Here is a 26,554-nt window from a genome sequence, read left to right as displayed (position 1 = left end):
AGGATGGGGCTGACCCATCCTTATCTTTCCGTTGTCCAGGGAAGGCCAGAAGAACTGGGGAGTGGGAGTTGACCCTCTGCCTGCTGGGTTTCCGGGCTCACCCTGCGTAGGCATAATCCAGAGGCTTTAAGTCTCTGAGAAAAAAGCTTAACAAGTAAACTGAAAATTATAGGTTCAAGGAAAAGGAGTACAAGAATCATGATTGTGGGATTTATAAGTGAATAGAACTGTGTTATATTGAAGAAATAGCTTTTCATAGATGCCCAGCTAGAGCCTGCCCAGGGGGTGCTGATTTCTCCTAGCCTTGTGACTCGCCTGTGTTATCTGGACGTCCCTAGGGCTCTCGGGAGCACTTTTGTTTGAGTCTTTGCATACTATGGCAGTTTGTGAAATCTGGCTGAGAGCTGCATAAGAGTAACCTCCAGAATGACCTCCCCTCTCTATTTGAAATCTCTTAGCCATAGAAACTATTTTATTTTTCCTCCTTTTGATCCAGGTCTTTTTGCAAATACATCACTGGTTAACACTTGGTGATAATCCCTTGGTGCCAGGAAGGCTTATCCCTGGGATTCGTGTCCCACAATGGGGACTGGTAGTGGGGATGATTTTAATTGTGTACACCTGGAACCAGTACACTGCTCAAGATAGAACATTGGCATCATCCCAGAAAGTTTGCTTGTACCCTTTTGCAATGTGCTTCCCTCTACGGGCAGCCACTAATCTAATTTTGTTCCCCATAGATTAATTTGAGACAATCATCTTCACTCCTTAGCTTCTTTTGGTCTTTATTACCAGGGTAGCCACTACTAGGTCATACTCTGCCTTTGTGCAAATTAGACAAAGATGCCGTCTTTGGGATTTTGGTGAGCAGCACACAGGATGGGTTCTAGTCCTGATCTCCTTGGACCGGCATCCTTGGGCAGGGAACAACCTGCCCAACCACACATGGTGATACTAGCTCCGTATTTTTCTAAGCTTTTTTATTTTAGGACCCTTTCACATTCTTAAAAATTGTTGAGAATACCAAACAGCTGTTGTTTACGAAAGTTCTGTCTATTGATATTTACTCTATTAGAAGTTAAACAATATTTGTTAATTTAAAAATAACTCTTGCAAGTCTTTTTACTGAGCAGCTGAAGACAGATGGATTCTCAGCAGCTTTACATTCAGTCTGTTGTGATAATACATGCAGCTTCTGGAAAAAAACCCATGTATACTTGTGAGAGAGTGAGTTTGCAAAAAGCAAACACTGTCTTAGTTTGTTTGAAAATAGTTTTGACCTTGTAGATTCCCTAAGAGTCTCAGGGACCCCTTGGGGGTGCCTAGACCGCACTTGGAGAACCTCTGCTCTAAATAACTGCTTATACTGATATTTCATATATTTCTTTACAATTTATATATTACCTATTGTCTTCCTAATACGGGTGATTGCTACTTAGCTTCTTCTGTATGTTTAAACACTACACACATGATTTCTTCCCCTTCTATTGTCCTGATATAGTTATAGCAGTTTCTGGATAAATTGTTATTCAGTGTTCATTTTATAATTCTGTAAACATTATTTGAATCTGAGTAACATGGTATACTATTATATTTCCTTGTACAAATTTTTCACCTGGAGTTGGGGATGAAGGGTGGTTGTTTGCTTAATTTTCTACATATTTATTACTCTTTCATCTTCAGACTCTAACAGCATTGTAATTGCCTTCCTTTTCTTAATATTTTTTTGTTAGAGAAGTTGTATGTTTACAGAAAAATCATGCAGAAAATAGAGTTCCCAAAGCCCCCACTCCCCCATCCCCCATAAACATCTTGCGTTAGTGTGGAACCTTTGTTACAATTCATGAAAGATATTATAGTTGTATTAACTGTCGTTCATAGTTTACATTAGAGTTCCCTGTTCATATGTTCAGACCCGGCAGGTAAGCTGTCAAGTTTCCTGTTTTTCTCAGTGGTTTCCACCTGTCTTTCTTCACTTAGAATCCTGCTGACTGCATGTAACATCTTGTGCATTTGACCTGAAAGTCTTTCATCGTCATGATGGGACTCGCCTTTACCTCCATCCCATGTTGGATCTGCAGTTTTATGAAAAATCTGGAGGAAAAGTGTCTGAGGAAATTTTTTGAAAACTTGAGTGGCTGACAATCTTTAGTCTACCCTCACACTCATATGGTAATTTATCTGGGTATAGAAGTTTAGGTTAGCATTTGTTTCTTTAAATGCAATTTTATTGAGATATATTCATACACCATACTACCCATCCAATCAGTGGATGTGAGCAATCGATCAGTGTCTCACAGCATCGTCACATAGTTGTGCATTCATCACCACAATCAATTTTTGAACATTTTCATTATTCCAGGAAGAAAGGAAACAAAAGAGATAACCCCAAACATTCCTGTACCCCTTATCCCCCTAGTATTGATATGGTACATTTGTTACTGTTGATGAAAGAATATTAAGATACTGCTGTTAACTATAGTCCATAGTTTGCTGTAGGTGCGTTTTTCCCATATACCACTCTATTATTAACTCCTTGTAATAGTGTTTGTTCCGGTTTGCTGATGCTGCCTTATGCAAAATACCAGAAATGGACTGGCTTTTATAAAGAGGGTTGATTTGGTTACAAATTTGCAGTCTGAAGGCCAAATTAAGGCACCAATACAAGTATACCTTCACCGAAGGAAGGCCAATAGCGTCCAGAAAACCTCTGTCAGCTGGGAAGGCGTGTGGCTGGCATCTGATCCCAGGTTGTGTTCCAGCTCCTCTCTCAGCTCCTGTGCATTCTTCACAATGTTGCTCTTGGGGCATCTGTCCTCTCTTAGCTTCTCCAGAGCAAAGTGTCAGCAAAAGTCGGCTTTCAACAGCTGTCTCCAAATGTCTCTCTAAGCTACAGCACTGAGGTCCTTTTGTTTGTGAGTTCTTTTATAGGGTTCCAGAGATTAAATCAAGACCTACCCTGAATGGGCAGGGCCACACCTCCATGGAAATAATCTAATCAAAGGTCTCACCCACTGTTGGGTGGGTCACATCTCCATGGAAACAACCTAATCCAAAGATTGCAAACTGATCAACACTAATACTTTCGCCGCCGCTGCAACCCCCCCCCCCCCCCCCCCCCCGCCCAGGATTGCATTGAAGAACCTGGTGTTTTGGGGGACATAATACGTCTAAACCGGCACAGTGTCGTATACTTGTTCTAGTTCATGGAAGAAATACTTCATATTTGTACTGTTAATCACCGTTATCATCCACCAGAACAGGTTGGCATTTTAATGGCTTTGCTCCATCATCTCATCTGATGCCTTTCTGGTTCCTGGTTCTTTGTACAGGACCAGTTGTTTTTTTTTTTTCTCTAGAAACTTAAGAATTTTCTCCTCTGTCTTAAGGTTTTTTTCCTTATGCTTACAGCTTTCAAAATTTTTATTGACGCACCTTGTCTGCTGTCTTTCATCTCCATTTTCTTTCACTTAAGGTTCATTTGTGTATCACTTAACTATTTTTTCAGCTTTCAGGAGGAAGTAAAGATGAACTTTTTAACTGGAAAACAGTAAGACAGCTATTTGATAACTTTTTTTCAGATTTACTAGAATTTTTTTTTACATTTAAAATGGGCTTAGTGATGATTAATAACGGATAATAATGGAAACCATCTGAGTTATTGTTAGCACAATTTAAGATTAATCAGGATGTCCTGGAAAGGCAGATAAGGCATCCTCTGATTTCCCCTTCAGAGTTCAAGAATAAGTAATTTTGAGACAGCTCACTCACTACTGATCTTGAGGTTTTGCTTTTGTGGCTTTGTTTCTCTAACTTTACTTACATTCATTTTTGTAATTATTATCTTGCCCTTCTTCATTTATTTTAAAATGCTTATATGCTGGTATGTTTGAGTTATTGTCGCTTATTGCTTCAGGTGTATATGATCTTAATACTTTCTGTTATGCTTTTGTTAGAATCCTTTGTACATGGATGAACATTGGAGGAAAATTCTTTTCATTTTGTCCATGTGTTAGTAGTAAAAATACTGTTGTAACAGTTAACATGTATAGTGCGGCTCAATTGAAGTGAACTCATTAGGATAGCACAATTCTGTAAAGCTCAGCATATGTAGTTTCTTATTAGATATAGATATTGTCCAAGTGTTACTTGTGTCACTTCCTTTAGCTGAGTTATTTCACCTAAGCGTATTCCTCAGGTGGTGGTCCTTCCCTAAGATGCACATGGAGTCAGATGACATTCAAATAGGCCTTACTTAACTGATACTACACAAGTAATTTCACTTAACTTTTCTGGGTCTCGTTATATTTATCTGTGAAATGGTAGATGAGACTAAATGACCTTCATAGCACTTCCATGTAAGAATTCTGCGATCTGCCATGTAGAATCTTTTTCTGAGAACTATCCCTATTGCATATTCACAAGCCCCTGCTATGTGGCTAGATGCTATGCTAGGAATTTAAAGATTACCAAGGGTCCTGAAATCTTTAAGCCCGTGGCATAGCTGGGAAAGACCAACCAATTATGTAAACCAAATTAATCACAATCTATGTAAATGTCTGTATCTGCTTTCACAAGAAAACAACACCTGGATCCAAGAGCTAAGAGAATGGTGGAGGAAGGGAGTGAGATCAGATGACTCAACTATTTATCACACATTCATTTGGTGCTAGGCTGTGGAGCTTGTAAATTCAGAGTATTTTACGCTTGTTTACTGTAGATAGGCAAATATTCTTGGATCTCAAGAATTGGAAATATTTTTTCTAGTAGTAGTCCAGATTTCAAAATTCTAAATTTGGACAGAGATAAAATTTTCCACATTTATTTCATACTATTTTAGAAGAATACACTTGGAACCTTACCAGTAGTTCTGCATTTTAAATGGCATTACTCATTCTTGCCTTATCAATATGAATATGTAATAATTATCTTTATGGAATGGCATTAAAATCCAAGATGTATACAAAAGTGAGGCCAGAACAATGGTTTGTTTTTTGTTTTGTATTTTTTCAATCTTGAGACTCATTTTATAATGAATTATAAAAGGAGCAGTGCATACTGTTGTTAAAAATTTCAGGAAGTTAGAATTGATATTTCTTATCAGGAATAATACAAACTGCGTGATTCGGCCAGTCTGTAGAAAACTTTACTCACCAATTTATCTATCCTTGGTGTAGGCTATTACTAACAATAAATAACATTTGTACCTAATGTGTTTTACAAAACGTCTATCTGCTGCTGCTAGCCTAGGCTTTCTTTTAGCTACTCCATGCCTTTAGGCCCACCAAATATGAATTAAAATATTTTAATATGAAAAAATTTTTCCATGGAATATTGTCACTAGTGCAGTTATATCCAGTGTAAATTGAATGACTATTCCCTAGAAATAGTGGTTATCATCTTTAAAAATATGTAGAAAAAAATAGAAGCTTTTTAGGGTATTCAGTATTCTACTTTGCACCAGATACTAAGTTTGTTCCAAATGAGAAAAAAGTGATTAAGTTATGGTCTAGCCCTAAAAGTGTTTACAGCCTGATTTCTTTTAGTTCTGACCTATTTTTCTTTTAACTCAGGCCTGTGCTAATTTTATGTGATGCTGGTAAGTTGGTTCAGATTACATAGGTTTCTCAACAATAGTTGAATTGCTGTGCATTGGTTTTAAAACTTGACTTTGTTCTGTATTGCTGCTTGTGTACTGTTGTAGGGTTTAACAGAAAAGTATATTAATGAGAAATCTGTTTTGTAGACATTGTCATTTAAGATTAAGTTTTCATTTAAAGAAATCTCCATTCCTGGTCCACAATAATGTGATAACTTATTAATCCTAACATGTTGGTGTAATTCCTGGTTTTGACTCCACTAATTTTCACCTTGGCTGTACTTCAGTGGTGATTGGAAGCCACTGTTTACAGAAGGCCTCTGTCATAAAGATAGCTTTCTCTGTCATCTGTATAATGCCAGTCACTTAGAATACTGTGTTTGAGACAAAGTATTTCTCACATGAACTTTGTCACCACAATTAAGTCAAATGAAAAAGCAAAATCCAGATAATTAATTTAAGTGAATAAGAAAAAATGCAGACAGATGCTTGGTATCTATAGATTTTAGCTTCTCAGCCTGAGAGTGTGTGTTTTGTATTTAGCTTAATATATTTTGTGATCAATGTCATTAATAATGAACAATTCATTAGATCATGTCTTTTTGATGCTTCGGAACTACAAAGTATCTTCAAATACTAGAAAGCAAATATGTAAGTCACGCAAATGGAATATGTCGAGTAACCTTTTGGTACCAGTGAGGAATAAATTGCACTGATATTCTACATGATAGTAATCAGTTAGAGCAATCTCCTGCAGCAACATTTTTTATGTGGCTCTAAGAATTTTGTTAGGGCAACATTTTGGAATCAAGTAGATATTGAAGGATAACTAGGAGTTTCGTTTATTTTAAATTCTAATTGGAATAGGAAACTGTTTAGTTTTCCTCTCTACTGATATCTTTTTCCAGTCGGCCTTTACAGTATTCTGCAGTTGGTTGCTTCTTTCTGGCTTAAGCCCCAGCAGATACTTGTTTCAGCTTACTTTTTCCCAGCTAAATCAGATGGTGATGGGGATAACAGCTCTCACAGGAACTATTATTCCATATTTTATGATGAGGCAATTGTGACAGAGAGGTAGATTAAGATACCTCTTACCCAGTTGCTTTCTAGCATCCAAGATTTTGAAATTTCTTGTCTGCTATCATCTTCTCACCTTCTTTCGTTCCTTAGAGGTTTTTTATTTTTTTCATCTTTAGTCTCATTTAATGGGGTTTTAGAAAAAAACACCTTCCTTGCTCCTTAAGGTTTGGGAAAGGGGAGGGCTTCAGGTTTAGTGGGGTATTGTTTACATACTGAAGAAGTCACCCCTTTTAGGGATACAGTTCTGTGAATTTTGACAAATGTGTATAGCTGTGTTACCACCACAATCAAGATACACAGTATTTTCATCACCCTAAAATACTCCCTCATGCCCTTTGGAGGTCACTCCCATCTCTCACCCCAGGCATTGTCACCACTGATCTGTTTTCTGTTCCTGTGGTTGTGCCTTTTATGAATGTCACATAAATGGTATTGTATAGTAAGTAGCCTTCTGTCATTCTCATTGTCTGTGTCTCTTCTCTGAACTAGGAGCTGCTGGGCACGGTGCTTCGATTTCTCGCCCTCTTGGTTTGTGGTTTCTGTGGGCTTGTTTTTTAGTCCAGTCCCATCAACTTTCTGTCACCAGTTTTAGTTGGCTGATGCCATCCATGTTTTTTTGGACTTGTTCTTTCTAAAAGAATGTTGGTTCTGCCACTTAAAATTTAAGGTGCTTTTATTCACCATATTATTCCACTCCCTGAAACCCAGAACCCAAATCCTTTATATAGAGAAGTGGTTTAGATGGGTTCTTTTTAAAATTAGGTTCTCAGAAGGAAACGTGCCGAGTTATAGCTGGAAATGAAGATCAGGGTTCAAAATCTAGCAACGCTGAAGGAAAGAACTTGATATATTTGGGTTTGAAGAAGGGGAGGAAAAAAACCTATGAAAGAGGAGAGGAGAAAACCTGAAAAATTTCTAAAGTCCACTTTTCAAAGATGCAACTTGCCATTTTATTTTAATTGTTGGCAGCTAATTCTGTATTTTGAAGAACTTAACACAGATCAGACACCTTTGGGCAACTGGCCTGCGCAGTGCCGTATTTCCAAACATGTTATAAAATTGCATGTTTCTAAGTAGATAAGTCCACCTGTGAAGGTTCAGTAGCTCATGCTTTGAGGTAAATAAATTACGTTGATTTTTTTCTGTAGTTCTGTCTCATGTTTATACTTAAAGGGTTTTTATGCCATTTAAAAAAAGTTTTGATTGTGTTAATGTGTACAATATAGCATTTCCGATTTTAACCACTTTCTGGAATACATACAGTTCAGTTGTGTTAATTACATTCACAATGTTGTGCCACTGTCACCGCCATCCATTACCAAAACTTCCATCACCCCAAACAGCAACTCTGAACCCAGTAACTAATTAATTACTATAGTTTTGAACCCTGAGAAATAGTTTCCTCTTTAGTAATCTGGTTCCTAAAGCATTTCTTGTTGAATTTGCTATAATGACGGAAAATAGTCTGAGAGCTTTGAAAAATTTCTCTTAATAGCTTCATCGTGTAAAGAAGGCTCACATAAAAGTGCCTAAGGATGAAAAGTGATTTATTTGGGAACAGAATCACATAAAAGTGCCTAAGGATGAAAAGTGATTTATTTGGGAACAGAGTAAAAATAATAATGAACCCAGAAATTTTACCTGAGTTAAATTTTTTTTAATCTTCATTTTATTGAGATATATTCACATACCACGCAGTCATACAAAACAAATCGTACATTCGATTGTTCACAGTACCATTACATAGTTGTACATTCATCACTTAAATCAATCCCTGACACCTTCATTAGCACACACACAAAAAAAACAAGAATAATAATTAAAGTGAAAAAGAGCAATTGAAGTAAAAAAGAACACTGGGTACCTTTGTCTGTCTGTTTCCTTCCCGTATTTTTCTACTCATCCATCCATAAACTAGACAAAGTGGAGTGTGGACCTTATGGCTTTCCCAATCCCATTGTCACCCCTCATAAGCTACATTTTTATACAATTGTCTTCAAGATTCTTGGGTTCTGGGTTGTAGTTTGATAGTTTCAGGTATCCACCACCAGCTACCCCAATTCTTTAGAACCTAAAAAGGGTTGTCTAAAGTGTGCGTAAGAGTGCCCACCAGAGTGACCTCTCGGCTCCTTTTGGAATCTCTCTGCCACTGAAGCTTATTTCATTTCCTTTCACATCCCCCTTTTGGTCAAGAAGATGTTCTCCGTCCCACGATGACAGGTCTACATTCCTCCTACCTGAGTTAAATTTATAATCGAAGCACATTTACTGAAGCCTGTTAGAGAACAGATCGAGGTGACCTAATTCTTAACTAAGTGAAGTACTAGAACAGAATTCATCCTTCATTTTGCTTTAGATGTAATTGCTTAAATGATAACTGCTTTATTGTATGATGACAAGATTTATTTGAAACAAATTAGTAAGGTGCATGAGTGAGAATGCTTTTGAAAGAAGTGTCTCTCTGCCTTCTGTTGAGGAGTGATTATAGGCCAGTGTTTGTGCTTCAGTGTCTTCCTTTACAAACGGGTGAATACTGGGGGTTTTAGCAAGATTAATGAGATGATAATTGTACAGCACCTGTGGGAGTTCTGGTTCCTTATTGGCATAATTTAAGGTGCACCAGTTTTATGACAGTACAAGGGGAGGACATGTCTCCGTGACTTATTTTAAATTAGGCCAGGCATAAAGTTCTATACCTCATTTAGAAAGCTTTATCAGTGAGGGAGCTCTTGGTCATGAGTGAATTTTCTTTTTGCTCTTGGTTTTTCTTTTTTCTTTAAATATGACATATTCCAAGCATAAAAATAAAGACAATATGTATTACTATTTTGTTTCTTAAACTTTCTTAAATATATCCTACACTGGAATGCATATGATACTTGTGTATGTGTGTTTTTTGGTCAGTATTATATTTCTGAGATTAATCTCAAAACCAACAACTCTAGCTGATTTGTTTAGCAGCAATCCAGCATGAAACATTTGCTTATTTATTAAACACTAAATGATATTAAATGTTAAATAACTTAACATTATTTCCAGTTTTTTTTTTTTTTGACAATTCTGCAGTGAACATTGTACATGTATGGAAGCTTATCTAGGGGTTATACACCTAGGATTAGAATTGCTGGGACATAAGAAAGATGCATTTTAAATTTTATTAAGTACTGCCAAAGTGTTCTGCCTAGCAGTTGTACCAACTCCTGCCGGCTCTTCCCATTGTCCACGCTCTGCCACGTTTGGTGGGGCTAGACTTCCTTATATTGCCTGGTGTGAAGGAACTCAGATGATATCCTCCCACCCCTCATATTGAAATATAATTTATGTAACATTTACTCATGTTACTATACAATTTGATTAAATTTATGATGATTGTGTAAAGTCTTGTATCGACCACCAAAATCAAGATATGAAACATTTCTATCACCTTAAAAAGTTCCCTTGTGCCTCTTTGCATTGCTTCCCCTTCTTCCCCAACCACGACCACAGCAGTCACTGAGCTGTGTTTTATCACTATAGTTGTGCCTTTTCTGGAATTAAAAGAAAATGAAGTCTTCTTGTTGGACTTCTTTCACTTAACATGTTTTTGAGATTCAACCATGCTGTTCTGTATATCAATCAGTATTTAGTTTTTATTGCTATTCCATGGTGTGAATATACCATAATTTATCCATCCAACAGTTGGTAGACACTTGGGATGGTTCAAATAGGGGAATATCATGAGTAATGATTCATGTACAAGTCTTTGACTCAGTTTGGTTTTGATTATTGATCTTCAGAAATCTTGCTGAACTCTGCTTCAAATAATTCGAATCTCTTGAATTTTTTGCATAGTTGCATCATTTACAAATAATGATAGTTGTTTTTGTTTTTTTTCTCCTTCTCTCCAGTCGTTGCACATATTATTTCTTGTCAATTATGTACTGGCTAAGATCTCTAGGACAGTGCTGAACAGAAATAATGTAAGAATTTTAGTGGGTATCTTTTGTGTATCCCTGACTTTAAAGTGTATGGTATATTCTTAAATTTCACCAATAGGTATGAAGTTTGTTATAGGTTTTTGATCATTGGCCTTATTCAGCTTAAAGAATTATACTGTAAGTATTATATATGTGGCTTTTTTCTTTAAATAAAGTTTACTCTTTCAAGAGTTAACACTTTTTAAAAAAAACACTTGAATGTACTTTAATCCCTTCTCCATGACTCAGGTTGTAATCCTGAGGATCATGTATCTATCATAGATAATATTAATTCTAGACTGTAAATCCCAAGGGATGAGCCGTGTCTTAATCACTTTTGAATTTCCCACAGGATCTAGCAGTGCCTTGCAAATAATAGGCCCTCAGTGAATGTGAAACTGGGCTATAGCGCTAAGTAGGGCTGCCTGTTCTTTGCTAAATAGCCACAGTCAGTCTGTTGTGTTTCTTGAATTCTTATGTCGTCTTCCCACCACCCCCCTCCCAGTTATCAGGCCGGCTGCTGACGCAACTTGTTTCTTGTTCCTGGTGTGCCTTTTTCCAGCAGCTTCTTTCTGTTTCTTCTTTTGAGGGTCATAAATAGCCGAGCTTTTAAAAAATATCTAAAATTCATCTATTTATTCACTCACATATCTGTTGAGTACCATCCAAGAATCAAGCCTGGCTCAGAACTACCAGGAATGCAAAATGAATATAAATGGATACTCACAAGAACCTTAGAGCCTGCCCGGAAGAGAGAAGGGCAGGATGCAAAGTATTCTAGTGTAAGATAAAAAGTGATCACTAGAAGTTTAGCGGAAAAAAATTAACCCCGTTCGGGTGCAGATCCAGCTGGTACAGAGCACAGGAGGGTGTATCTGCTAGACCAAAAAATACAAAAGACACAGAAGTGGACATGGGTTTATTGAGACTTAAGAATTCAGGAGAAGTTTCTGGCGACGGCCAGCCGGACATTAGCGCTCTGCAAAGGGAAAGAAGTGCACGAGGCAATGTATGATTTCAGAACAAAGACATTCTGTATAGTATGAGGACGTCCGGTCTCTAGTGCGATCATTAAAGGGGCATAAGACCTAATGTTTTACTGAGGTTAGTGTTTAAGACTAAGATGCAATCAGTGCTGTTTTCTACATCCGTAATTACACTCGTCCCCCTCCGGGGAGATAGTTTGCTTTCTTGACCTTTGTCCTTGGTTAAAGAAGGTTTGTTTCGGACTTTTAGGAGGGGGTCCAGGCATTGGGCCGCCACAACCCCCTATTTTTTTTTTTTAAATTAAATTCAGTTTTATTGAAATACATTCACACACACCATACAATCATCCATGGTATACAATCCACTGTCCACAGTATGATAACATAGTTATGCGTTCATCACCACAGTCTATCTCTGAACATTTTCCTTACATCAGAAAGAACCAGAACAAGAATGAAAAATAAAAGTGAAAAAAGAACACCCAAATCATCCCCCCATCCCACCCCATTTGTCCTTTAGTTTTTATCCCCATTTTTCTACCCAGCCATACACTAGATAAAGGGGGTGTGATCCACAAGGTCTTCACAATCACACTGTCACCCCTTGTAATCTACATTATTACGTAATTGTCTTCAGGAGTCCAGACTGCTGGGTCGGAGTTTGGTAGTTTCAGGTATTTACTTCTAGCTATTCCAATACATTAAAACCTAAGAGGTGTTATCTATATAGTGCATAAGAATGTCCACCAGAGTGACCTCTCGACTCTTGAAATCTCTCAGCCACTGAAACTATTTCGTCTAATTTTGCATCCCCCTTTTGGTACAACCCCCTATTTTTAACACCTTGCATTAGTGTGGTACATCTGTTACAATCCATGAACCAACAGTTTTATAATTGTATTGTTAACCGTGGTCAATGATTTACCTTAGGTTCACTGCGTTGTTTAGTTTTATGTTGTTGTTGTTCTTAAATTTTTACTCTGTAACATACAATGTAAAATTTCCCCTTTTAACCGTATTCAGGTACACATTCAGTGCTGTTGGTTACATTCACAATGTTGTGCTACCATCATCACTGTTTTCATTTGCCAAAGCTGCCAAAATGCAATATACCAGAAATGGACTGGCTATTAATAATGGGCATTTATTAGCTTACAAGTTACAATATAACTTGTCCAAATTAAGGCATCAGCAGGAGGATACCTTCTCTGAAGAAAGGCCACCAGCTTCTGGGACACTTCTGTCATATGGGAAGGCACATGGCCAGCGTCTGCTGGTCCTTTTCTCCCAGGTTTCGTCGCTTTCAGTTTCTGGCTTCAGTGGCCTCCTGTCTGAGCTTCTGTTGCTGTGTCCTTGTCTCAACTTCTCTGGGGCTTTTCTGAGCTATCTGGGCCTTTTCTTTTATCCTCATAAAGAACTCCAGTGGAAAGGATTAAGACCCACCTTGAATGATGTCGGTCACATCTCAGTTGAAATAACCTAATCAAAAGGTCCCATCTATAACAGGTCTGCACCCACAGGAATGGATCAAAAGAACATGGCCTTTTCTGGAGTACATAACAGCTTCAACCCAACACAACCACCATCCATTACCAAAACTTTTCTATCACCCCAAATAAAACCTCTGGTTAAGCATTAACTTCCATCTCTACCTTCACCTAGCCCCTGGTAATTTGTAGTAGTTTCTATTTCCTGATTCTTAAGCCATGTTTCACAGCATTGAAGTGCTAAGTAAATGATCTGTAGATTTTATAAATTAAAATCTTTGGGAAATATTTAATTTTTTTTCTATTAGTGTCATGATCCGGAAAAGTGATTTTTGAACGAACATGAAAATCCAAACTCCATAGCAAAGTTTACAGAGACCCTTCATGATCCAGCCCCCAATTTCCTTTCCCTTCTCATCTCTTTTTCCTCCCCCACCCTCCCCGCCCCCCCCCCCCCCCCCAGCATATTGGGCACTCCATCCACACCACTGGTAGAACTTGGAGGGGCCATGCATTCTGGCTCTGTGATTTTGTTCATTCTTTGCCCTACTTTTAGTGCCCTTTAACTCTGTCTTCTACCTTCCACTCAAGTATTTTCTTCCCTGGGAAGTTCCCCAACCTCTGTCATCCTCTCTTCTGTGTATTCTATTAGAGCCCATATCATAGGTCCACTCTTTGTATATGGATCTCTCTTCCAGACTGATCAAACCAATCTCTTTCTTGACAGAGGCTATTTTCTCAATGCCTAGCTCAGTTTTTGGAATATAGTAGACATTTATAATTCTGAAGATTGTTGAAGAGTTAAAAATGATCTATCACAAGGCCTGGAAACTTGTCATCAGTTTGACAGTTGGCTGCATATTCTTTGAGAGGTATCTGCCCAGGCTCTTGGGCTATTCATTCACGTGCTGTTAGAGGAAAGAGCCTGCCAAACAGGGTGCTTGCTTGTGCACATTTGGCTATCTCAGCAGCTGATACCAAGTATTTGGAAATGACCATTTCCATCTCCTCCACCCTGCTTCCACCCTGAAATTAACAATACTAGGAACTACTTACCTCCTTAGATGTTTATGTCAGACAAGGGCTCAAGCAAAACAATACTGTATAACTCAGGTTTCATAATAGTTAAAGACTCCAGAGAATTCTTGTAGTTTTTTTCACTGGGATATCTTACGTGGCTCGTTGCATTCTTTTAGGTTTCTTTTCATTAGGCACTCCTTCCTCAAAGTGCTGTCATTGTCTAAATTTACACACCACATTGGCAAGTACGCCTGTTATAGCAAAGTATAATGCTCTCACAATTTTCTGATCCTTAGATTGTTCAACGATATTGTGCAGTGTTAAATTCTGTGTTTATCGTCCTCAACCTTCGAGAACACTATCTAGCCTTAAATTGTGCTTGGTTGGCTGGAATATCTGGGATTGGACTTTTCCCAGTAGCATTAAGTGAAAGTTTGTCATTGGAAACATTTTTGAATTTTTGAACCTTATGTCAGATTATATTCAATCTTAGCTGCCATTCTTCCGTTTGAACCATGTCCATTTTCCTGGTCTGATAGACCCTCCCTGCTTTTGTGCATTTTTCATATGGTTTTCTTTTTCTTGTCTGTTCTGCTTTCTAACTCTTATTATATCCCATTTATCTACTTTTTCCAATAAACCATCCCATGTTGAGTTTTCCACAATAAAGGAGCGTCCAGGTACTTAAGAGTCTGTACTTCTGCTGTAAGAATGGTTTCAAGCCAAATAAAGCCTTTCCTTTGCTGTCTGTTTCTTGAGCCACTAGTTACATAGCACTAGCACTAATCTCCGTCATTTTGTCTGCTCTTTGCACACGAACCTGGCTATAAATTGGAAATTACCTAGAACTCTGAAGTGACAGTAACGGGACTGAATTAGAAGGGCAAAGGAAGTATATAGGGATTGCACAAATCATGACCCCAAATGGTGTTCTAATCCAAAATTAAAGAATTTTAATTGTATATTATTCTCCCCCTTCTTATTTGACTGTTGGGAAGATACTGTTTGTGGATTGTTAGGAATGGCTTTACATCTGGTATGAAATAGAAACAACCTGCAGCAAGCTGATACATAATATTAGGTAATTTTCTGAATGACATAATGTAGAGATACCTTAAATTTGTAATACACAAGACTCTGCACCATAATATTGCATGACAAAGTTGTTGTAACTGTTTTGGAATTTTTAAATATTAGAAGAAATTTGAATCACCAAAAGTTGTACATGGGAAATAAAAATTACGGAGCGTATCATTGCTTCAGATATGGTTAGCAAGTGGGGGGTTGGAAGAAGAAGGCAGAACCGTCCCCAGGGCCAGCTCAGGAGGCACGGAAAGGCGGCCTGGCCCTACCATGTAACCTTCCTGGGCTGTTTTGATTAGAGGTCTGACTTCCCTTGGTCTTTATATCCTCATTTATGAAATGATAGTCTTAAGACATCTTTCAATTCTGAGCCTTCTTCAATTCTGACTGGAGACACGACCTGGATTTGTCTGCCGTTTTCACGTTTTAGGACCCAGATGAAGTGGTACCAGTTGGCCAAAGAAGAGCCTGGTGTTGGTGCATGTGCTTTGGACTAGCATTTATGCTTGCAGGTGTCATTCTCGGAGGAGCATACCTGTACAAATACTTTGCACTTCAAGTAAGTAGAACAATTGTAAGACCTTTTTTCCCCCCTTCAGATGTATTAGAAAATTGGCCCTGATTTGATCTAAGCTTACATTTTTTGACTGTGACCTTTAGCCAGTGTGCTGGTTCCTATTTTAGAGCTGTGTTTAAAAACCTCCTGAACCTGTGTTTGCCAAACCTATTAGATAGTCATGAGAAGCAGAATACCATTTTTTTTTAAGTTGCTTGCTAAAGGATGTAGACTGTTGGAATATTTTTCAAAATGGACTTGCCTTCATTTTCCTACCATAATTAATGACTAAGAATATAGTTTTATCAATTGCCAATTGAATAAATGCAGCAGACAGAAGTCTTACAGTATTGATCGCCAGTTTGACTCCCTCACGGCAGCCTTTTTCTCCTTTTTCTCTTGGGCCCAGAGTCCCCTGGCTCCTCATCTCTCTGCCTCCCTCCCAACCACTGGTTTCTCTTAAAGAATTGTACGACTTTATCATGATAGTGAGGTGCCTTATCACAGAATTGTTCAGACCTTAGTGTTTGGTAGTAAACCCAATAGGTTCAGACATTTTTCTTCCCGCTGTCAATATGATTAATTAGCTGATTTCTCTCGGCAGTAATTTAATAGCTTTAATTTTTTTTCCTTAAGAAAACTTGAAGAGAACATTATTTTTAACCTTTTATGACTACTTCAAATGCTTTAACATTCTAAAATTTGGAGAAACAGTTATTGAAATGATTTAAATAACTAATTTTGAAATATTCTGAACATTTTATGCTCATTTAAAATATTTTTCGAGAGAATAGCATTTGGATAGAAGACACTGAAAAAAAACTCTTTAAATAGTAGTATTTTATACTTTTATAGCACCTTTCATCTATTCTCAAAATTCCTGAAACTATAATTAGCTCACAATACAAGTGCCTAGTATTATCATTTACCATGTTTGAATACCTTGGACTTGGTAAGGTTTTGACTATACCTTGTCTTTGTTCAAGATAAATACTTTGTTCTCCCTGATTACAAAAGAATAGATTTTAATTGAAAAAAAAATACATGAAAGTATAAAAAAATTTCCTTAAATCCCATCAGCCAAAGGTAATAACTACAGATGCATTCTTTAGGAACTGGTCATCTCTTTTTAATATATATATGTATTTTTTACAAGAAATGTATATAATTAGAAAAAATAATCATTTTCAATTCCACTGTTCAAAGATAACATTTGGCTTCTTAACATTTTGTTGTATACCCCTAGCCTTTATTATTTATGTGTGTGTGTTTAAACAAAAATGAGACTGTATTACAAAGATTGGTTATAATCTGATATTTTCTACATAATTATGGTATATTTTAAGGAAAAATCAGAACTACGTGTATGCATGTAGAAATTTCAGAAAAATTATCCCTCTCTTGGCTCACAAGAGACATCATTTAATCAGTGAATCACATAAAGTTTTCCCAGTATATTCTTTCAGAAAAACCTTATAAATTTCTGAATATATTCTTTTATACAAATAATGCCTGCATGTAGAAGTAGACTTGTGTGTTTCTTCAAATTTGCTTGTCACCAGATGGATAATTGCTTTTATGTTCTATTTTTATCGACTAGGAAAAGTAAAAGGAAAATCAGCTGCTTTTCTCCTTCTGAAGCCGTTTTTTACAAAACTTTAAAACCTGATCTTAAGAATGCATTAACTCTGTAATTTAACTGTCTGACTTGTCATCTAAAAGTAAGAGTTTGCAAGCAAAATGCTATGTAGATAGAGGTGGCAACTTAAGTAATACTTAGATTTAACAACCTGTCTCCCACTAAGTGGCTGAAATGGTGTTTCAACTCTGTATAGCCAGATGACGTGTACTACTGTGGAATCAAGTACATCAAAGACGATGTCATCCTAAACGAGCCTTCTGCAGATGCCCCAGCTGCTCGCTACCAGACAATTGAGGAAAATATTAAGATCTTTGAGGAAGATGAGGTTGAATTCATCAGTGTGCCTGTCCCAGAGTTTGCAGATAGCGACCCCGCCAACATCGTGCATGACTTTAACAAGGTGAGCCAGCCCTTTCTTTTATCTATGTTCGTTGTCATTGTAATTTCAGTATTTGCTAATTTAATGACGTTTTTCTCTTTAAAATTAGGTTTTTACTTAAAAATAAGGATTTGGGTTTCCCGTATCTTACATTTGATTATCAGTAATACCCCTACTCCCCTCCCCATCTCCAGATAACCCAGATCCACCAATTATAACATTTTACCACATTTGCTTGTCATCCTATCATCTATCTTATCTGTCTGTCTACTTACCGATCCATTTCCTGAACACTTGAGTATGGGTGGTATGCATCATGCTTATTGAACACTTATTACTGCCATGTACACTTCCAGAGAACAAGGATATTGACTTATCTCACCACATCTTCTGTACAGTTATCAAGTTCAGGAAATTTGACAATGACAAAAAGCTCACAGTCTATATTCTGGTTTTTTCATATGTCTCATTAATGCCCATATGAGCCTTTTCTCCTCCCCTGTTAGAGTCCATCCAGGATCATACATTGCATTCATCTGTCATGATCTCTTTAGTTGCTGTTTCTTTCTTTCTTTCTTCTTTTTTTTTTTAAGCTTTGGAAACATATATACAGTACAACTTTCTAATCTCAACCACTCCCAAACATACCATTCAGAGGGATTAATCACATTATGACGTTGTTCTCCCTTCACCACCTTCCTTTACTAAAACTTGCACATCTCTCCAAACAGAAATTCCTAGACCCATTACACAGTAATCCCCCATTCCTCCTATCCTCTGCCCTTGGCAACCTGCATTCCAGTTTCTGTTTCCAGGAGCTTGCATATTCTCTAATACTTTCTTTGTCATTACATAGGATTTAAGTGTAACAACCTAAATTTATAACAGTCTTGTTTGTTTTGATACCAACTTCATTACTATACACAAACTATGTTCCTACAACCCTCCTTCCTCTCATCTTTTTGTAGTTCTTGTCGCAAATTACATGTTTATGCAAATCACTGAACAATCATTACATTTTATGCATTTGCCATACATTTTATAGAAAGTATGGAGTTACAAACCAAAAATACAGTAGTACTGGCATTTCTATTTACTCCTCTCTTTACCATGACCAAATGATAGCAACTAGTACTATTCTAAATGGAGAGGAGAGAAGGTAACCATTATGTACAATGGATAGATACCTTGGCAGATATTAGGGCTTACAAATGAGCTAACTAAATCTCTGTTCCGGTTTGTTAATGCTGCCATTTGTAAAACACCAGTGGTGAATTGGCTTTTTTTTTTTTTTTTAAATCTTCATTTTATTGAGATATATTCACATACCACGCAGTCATACAAAACAAATTGTACATTCGATTGTTCACAGTACCATTACATAGTTGTATATTCATCACCTAAATCAATCCCTGACACCTTCATTAGCACACACACAAAAATAACAAGAATAATAATTAAAGTGAAAAAGACTAATTGAAGTAAAAAAGAACACTGGGTACCTTTGTCTGTTTGTTTGTTTGTTTCCTTCCCCTATTTTTCTACTCATCCATCCATAAACTAGACAAAGGGGAGTGTGGTCCTTATGGCTTTCCCAGTCCCATTGTCACCCCTCATAAGCTAGATTTTTATACAATTGTCTTCGAGATTCATGGGTTCTGGGTTGTAGTTTGATAGTTTCAGGTATCCACCACCATCTACCCCAATTCTTTAGAATCTAAAAAGGGTTGTCTAAAGTGTGCGTAAGAGTGCCCACCAGAGTGACCTCTGAGCTCCTTTTGGAATCTCTCTGCCACTGAAGCTTATTTCATTTCCTTTCACATCCCCCTTTTGGTCAAGAAGATGTTCTCCATCCCACGATGCCGGGTCTACATTCCTCCCTGGGAGTCATATTCCATGTTGCCAGGGAGATTCACTCCCCTGGATGTCTGATCCCATGTAGAGGGGAGGGCAGTGATTTCACCTTTCAAGTTGGCTTAGCTAGAGAGAGAGGGCCACATCTGAGCAACAAAGAGGCATTCAGGAGGAGGCTCTTAGGCACAATTATAGGGAGGCCTAGCCTCTCCTTTGCAGCAACTGTCTTCCCAAGGGTAAATCCTATGGCAGAGGGCTCAACCCATCAAACCACCAGTCCCCTATGTCTGTGGTCATGTTAGCAACCATCGAGGTGGGGTAGGCCAATACCCCTGCTGAATTGGCTTTTATAAGGGGAGTTTATTTGGTTACACAGTTTTACAGTCTGAAGGCCATAAAGTATCCAAGGTAAGGCAGCAACAATAGGGTGCCTTCACTGAAGGATGGCCATTGGCATCCGGAAAATCTCTGTTAGCTGGGAAGGCACATGGCTGGCATCCGCTTGCTCCCACATTGCATTTCAAAATGGTGTTCTCCAAAATGTTGCTCTTGGGGTGTTTTGTCCTCTCTTAGCTAAAGCTGCTCTTCAAAATGTCACTCTCAGTTGCTCTGGGGTCCCTCTGTTTGTGAGCTCTTTTTATAGGACTCCAGTGAACTAATCAAGACCCACCCTGAATGAGTGGGGCCACATTTCCATGAAAACATTCAATCAAGAGGTCACACCCTAATCAAAGGCGTCAGTCACAGTTGGGTGGGTCACATCTCCATGGAAACACTCAATCAAAGGTTCCAGCCTAATCAACACTAATACTTCTGTCCCCACAGATTGCATTAAAGAATGTGGCTTTTTCTGGGTGACATAATATATACAAACCAGTACAATCTCTTAATCAGATGATGGGTTATTTGCAGTTAATTTAATAGGTATTGTTATGACTTTTGGAAACAAGCCTCATAACATTTTTATTTATGAGTAGAAATAAGTTTTCCTCTCCCTTTCCTGCTTATGTCCATCCCTATCCCTCCGACTTTTTGACTTGTTGAGATATAAGAGTATTCTACAAATTCTAAAGCAGACCTATTTTAGTGATACAAATTATTCTTAAAAATCCAGTTGCTGCCTGTATTACAAATATTAATCTAACTAATATATATCATTTTCTTCTCAGAAACTCACAGCCTATTTAGATCTTAACCTGGATAAGTGCTATGTGATCCCTCTGAACACATCAATTGTTATGCCACCCAGAAACCTGTTGGAGTTACTTATTAACATCAAGGTACAAAAGCGTTTACTTGCTATTGATTACTGTTGCCATTTTAATGTCTTAGAATTCCCTGTTGAAACGTTAGCCCATCTTACCAGAAATATCACTTAAGAATTTTACAAAGAAGAACTAAGACTTGGAATCTTTAGAGTCATTCTGGGCTTGGGGTTCAGGTTGTTTTTTTCCCTCCCTTTTTTTCTATTTTAAAATTTTATATTTTGGAATTCAAAAAATGTGTGTGTGTGTGTATGTGTTGGTTGACTTTATATACCAAAGGTAGGCAAAGTATTCTTAAAGAGCCAGATAGTGAATATTAGGCTTTCAAACCATAAGGTCTGTGACCAAAGGAAAAATATAAACCAATGAGCATGACTATTCCTATCCAAATTTATTTATCAAAACAGATGCTAGGTAGTGGTTTACCAACCTCTGTTTAAGCTATAATCTCTAGGAATTCCATTCATTTTCCTAGTTTGCTCAGTGTATGTTTTTGATGTAATATATATATTCTTTTCCAAATGTAGGCTGGAACCTATTTGCCTCAGTCCTATCTGATTCATGAGCACATGGTTATCACTGATCGCATTGAAAATGTTGATCACCTGGGTTTCTTTATTTATCGACTGTGCCATGACAAGGAAACTTACAAACTGCAACGCAGAGAAACCATTAAAGGTAATACTTGTTACTGTTAAAGTATTGTTAGAAATGTTCATTGTTTCACTTCCTTGTGTTAAACTCATTTTAGATGTAGACTAGTCATTGTTACCACATTTGCCTTGAGTGAGAAAACAGAATTATATTGTGTCTCACCGTGTGACATGTCCAGATTTCAGAAGAATCATCTTGATTCTGATTCGGCTCTTTTCAGATTGAGAGAAAAGGTCAGATGTGAAATGTCATCTCCTTGAAAAGGTGGTGCCTAGATGCCCGTAGCCACCCAGTCCAACTTCCACTTTACCACTTTGGTCAAGTCCCACTTAAAGGGTTCTCATTATCCAGAAGGTATCCAGAGAGCAGGTGTATGTATGTTCAGGAATCTGAATTCTAAGCTGACTGTTGGCCTTTGGGATCACGTTGAGGATAATCAGTCAGGCTAGATGGAAAGGAATCTGGGTTTAGAGCATTGACAACAACTGTTGCAACTTTGCCAAGTCACTTAACCTTTATTTTCTTATTTGAAAAATAGGCACTACTGCCTGGTGTCCTTTTAAGTTGATTGTAAAGATAAAATAAAAGTACATGTGGCAGAACTTAGGAAAGTAAGAACTGCGATTCAGCTACACTGTGGTATGATTTCTTTGGAATTGTAGTACCCAGGGAAAGTTTTCCTGGCTTTTATGTTAGCAATTTTTTTTTTAATTCAGTTTTATTGAGATATAGTCACATACCATACACTCATCTATGATGTACAATTAACTGTTCGTAGTACAATCATATAGTTATGCATTCATCACCCCAATCTATTTTTTGAACCTTTTCCTTACACCAGAAATAATCAGAATAAGAATAAAAAATAAAAGTAAAAAAGAACACCCAAATCACCCCCCCATCCCACCCTATTTTTCATTTAGTTTTTGTCCCCATTTTTCTACTCATCCATCCATACACTGGACAAAGGGAGTGTGATCTACAAGGTTTTCACAATTACACTGTCACCCCTTGTAAGCTACATTGTTATACAGTCGTCTTCAAGAATCAAGGCTACTGGGTTGGAGTTTGATAGCTTCAGGTATTTACTTGTAGCTGTTCTAATACATTAAAATCTAAAAAGCGTTATCTATATAGTGTGTAAGAATGTCCACCAGAGTGACCTCTCGACTCCATTGAAATCTCTCAGCCACTGAAGCTTTATTTCATTTCATTTCACATCCCCCTTTTGGTCAGGAGATGTTCTCAATCCCACACTGCTGGGTCCAGATTCATCCCTGGGAGTCAGGTCCCACGTAGCAGGGAGGGCAATGAGTTCACCTGCTGAGGTGGCTAAGCTAGAGAGAGAGGGCCACATCTGAGCAACAGAGAGACACTCAGGGAGAGACTCGTAGCACAATTATAAGCAGGTTTAGCCTCTCCTTTGCAGCATATGTTAGCACTTCTCATCTTACTGTTCTGTCTCCTTGAGCTGATGATATTAAGTCACAGGAAACCTACTGCTTGATTTTTTTTTTTAATTCATTTTTATTGAGATACATTCACATACCATGCAGTCATACAAAGCGTACATTCAGTTGTTTACAGTACCATTATATAGTTATGCGTTCATCACCAAAAATAATTTAACATTTTCATTACCACACACAAAAATACTAAGAATAAAAATTAAAGTGAAAAAGAACAATTAAGGTAAAAAAGAACACTGGATGCCTTTTTTTTTTTTTTGCCACCATTTTTCTATTCATCCATCCATATACTGGACAAAGGAGAGTATGGTCCATATGGCTTTCCCAGTCACATTGTCACCCCTCATAAGCTACATTTTTATACAATAGTCTTCAAGATTCATGGGTTCTGGGTTGTAGTTTGATAGTTTCATGTATTTACTGCTAGCTATTCCAATTAATTAGAACCTAAAAAGGGTTGTCTAAATTGTGCGTAAGAGTGCCCACCAGAGTGACCTCTCAGCTCCTTTTGGAATCTCTCTGCCACTGAAGCTTATTTCTTTTCCTTTCACATCCCCCTTTTGGTAAAGATGATGTTCTCCATCCCATGATGCTGGGTCTAGATTCCTCCCCGGGAGCCATATTCCACGTTGCCAGGGAGATTTACACCCTGGGTGTCAGATCCCACGTAGTGGGGAGGGCAGTGATTTCACCTGCCAAGTTGGTTTAGCTAGAGAGAGAGGGCCACATCTGAGCAACAAAGAGGCATTGAAGAGGAGCCTCTTAGACACAATTATAAGCAGGCCTAGCTTCTCCTTTGCGGTAACAGTCTTCCCAAGGGCAAGTCCCGTGGTAGAGGGCTCAGCCCATCAAACCACCAGTCCCCTATGTCTGTGAGCATATCAGCAACCATCGAGGTGGGGAAGCCCAACACCCCTGCATTCTCCCCCAGCTCCTCAGGGGGGCTCTGCATAATTTTTCATTGTTTTGGTTTTTTTTTTTAATTGAGTCTTTTTAAAAAAATTAACTATTAATTATATCAAAAAAATTTTAAAAAAACAAACATACAATTAAGAAAACATTTCAAACAGACCATAACAAGGGAGTAAGAAAAACACAACTAACCTAAAATTCTTTTTAAAATTTAAAAATTCTCTTTGTGGTTTATGATTTTTTTTAGAAGTCAGACTTAGATATACAATACAATTCACTGGCCTTAGCATGCAGTTCAAAGTTTTGACGAATGCAGTTATATAAACACCACCACATTTAAAATACAGAATATTTCCAGTACCTTCAGGTTCATATATTTGTAAGTCATCCATATGGCACTGTTGCTAAGATCTGTTAGATTCTTAGTTCAGAATAGAGAGAAAGATTATCTTCTCTGACATAAAAACATTCACTGTGGAAGTTTATGGGGTATCGAGTAAAATGTTTCTATATATCTAAATAATAACTGTGAAATTTATTACTAAAGAACCAAAAATTAAAATGGTTTCCCCCCCCAAACAGGTATTCAGAAACGTGATGTCAGCAATTGTGTTACGATCCGGCATTTTGAAAACAAATTTGCTGTGGAAACTTTAATTTGTTCTTAAACAGTCAAGAAAAACAATATGGAGAAGATTTAATACCACAACATAACCCCGCCCTTTGTATTTTGTGCAGTGATTATTTTTTAAAATCTTTTCATGTAAGTAGTAAACAGGGCTTTACTATCTTCATCTCAAATTCAATTAAAACCGTTACCTTTTAAAAATCTTTTCTTCTTTCCAAGTGTGGTGTCTTTTATATTTGATTAGTCATTGTATGAAGTCATAGTCTCCATAGATTTTAGGCATTAGGAAGAATAACAATTTCTTTAAATCATTTATCCAGATTTTTGTTTTAATTATGCATTTTTGACAGGAGGGGTTATCTAAATAATCACATATATATATGCATACCTAAAAGTGGACCACAGTGACTTATTTGTAGCTGCTAGTTGACCTGCTACCTATTTGCTATTGCATTTGAACACACATTTTAATTTTCCTCTAATTAAAATGTGCAGTATTTTCAGTGTCATATTTAACTATTATAGATTATGATTTCCACCTTGATGTTTTAATATCCTAGGCATCTGCTGTAATAATATTTTAGAAAATGTTTGGAATTTAAGAAATAACTTGTGTTACTAATTTGTATAACCCATATCTGTGCAATGGAATATAAATATCACAACGTTATTTGACTAAAGGACTGCGTGTTGTTTTTCCCATATTTCAAAACCAAAGAGTAATTTGGTTGTTTGTATTTAAGATCATCCATGTAAAGGAAGAAACAATTTTTAAAAACTTTAATTCTATATGCAGTGAGTAAAATCATAATTTCTTTTTTCCTTTTTTCTTTTTCTTTTAACAAAAATAAGCCTTTTTAGTAAGTAAACCAGGTTCTTTGTGGACACTAGTAATGTGACATCTAAGACCTGACCTCAATACATTAAAAAATACTGCTTTTGTATTTAATAGAAAGGCTAAATTTCTAAGTAGCATAAAATAGAATGCTTTTCTGAGACTGTCCCCTCACAAATGGAGCATTTTGAGTTGTAGCGATCTTTAATATTTCTAAGGTTGCTCCCTATCTGAAATAATTTGGACTTCATCATCATTAAACATACATAAGAGTGATTCTGCAAATTCCTAAGATAAAAAAATATAAATTCTGACTTTAGGAAGTCAGAAGTTTTAAAGCTTTCCAGACCCATAAACCACTGGGCTTATGAACCTGTTTTCATCCAAAGGATATTATATATTTTTTGGTTTCATATAAGTAATAGTGTTAAGAGCTTTAGGCAAGCCAATCAGATATACAGATATTTCAGAAAACAGTATGTTCTGGTAAAACTGCTTTTCCCTACCTTCCTCATTCTAACTTTTCCTCAGTTCTCAGGGGGCTGTGAACATCTGGGAGCTCATTATTCATTCTGTAAATACTTATTGAGTACTCTTTTATGTGCCTGACACATGGTATTAAGTGTTAAAGGTACATCTGTGGAAAAAAAAAGACAACCCCTCTGCCTTCGAGGATGCTTAATGCCCAGTGAAAGAGACTGACAGCCAGCTCATCGCAGTACTCTGGATGAGTCCTCTGGTGGGGGAAGAGCAGGTTCTTTGGGAGCATCTAGAGTTTCAGAGCAGCACAGTGTGTCCAGGTCGTGGGGGATGTTTAACCCTCTTGAGGACTTGATTTAGTAGCTCACCGGCTGCTGTTGATGGTTTGTATTTTGGAAAGGTGATTTCAGTTCATGTTTTTCCACTTAATGTAAAAGTAATGCTGTAGTAGGATGAACTGTTTATAACAATCCTCAAATCTCAGTTCCTTCATCACAGTCCAAGAGGGACTTTTCTGTCTTGTGATAATGGCAGCTTTGAAGGTGGTCTTCAAGGTTGCCATGGACAGGGTTTTTTTTAGCCAGGCCTAGAGATGTACATCATTTCCTCCCAGTTCTATTGGCCGGAACCCAGTCACATGGCCCCAGCTAATGGTAAGCGGGGTGGGAA

At 37.4% G+C, this 26,554-nt stretch overlaps 1 protein-coding gene across 1 annotated transcript in view; it reads left to right on the top strand.

The window, feature by feature from the left end:
- ITM2B (integral membrane protein 2B) overlaps positions 1 to 24,774 on the top strand; it is a 31,959-nt gene extending 7,185 nt beyond the window's left edge. Inside the window, exons 2-6 of the mRNA XM_037799762.1 lie at positions 15,642 to 15,770; positions 17,603 to 17,809; positions 20,812 to 20,922; positions 21,435 to 21,585; positions 24,525 to 24,774. Coding sequence (XP_037655690.1) covers positions 15,642 to 15,770; positions 17,603 to 17,809; positions 20,812 to 20,922; positions 21,435 to 21,585; positions 24,525 to 24,610 — 684 coding nt within the window. The 3' untranslated portion in view covers positions 24,611 to 24,774. The remainder of the gene's footprint in view (positions 1 to 15,641; positions 15,771 to 17,602; positions 17,810 to 20,811; positions 20,923 to 21,434; positions 21,586 to 24,524) is intronic.
- The last annotated feature ends 1,780 nt before the right edge of the window (positions 24,775 to 26,554 follow it).

The sequence above is a fragment of the Choloepus didactylus genome, chromosome 12 (genome assembly GCF_015220235.1).
Source record: "Choloepus didactylus isolate mChoDid1 chromosome 12, mChoDid1.pri, whole genome shotgun sequence".
In the NCBI taxonomy this organism is placed as follows: Eukaryota; Metazoa; Chordata; class Mammalia; order Pilosa; family Megalonychidae; genus Choloepus; species Choloepus didactylus.
Note: the sequence above shows the minus strand (reverse complement) of the source record. Positions and strands in the feature narration are given on the sequence as shown.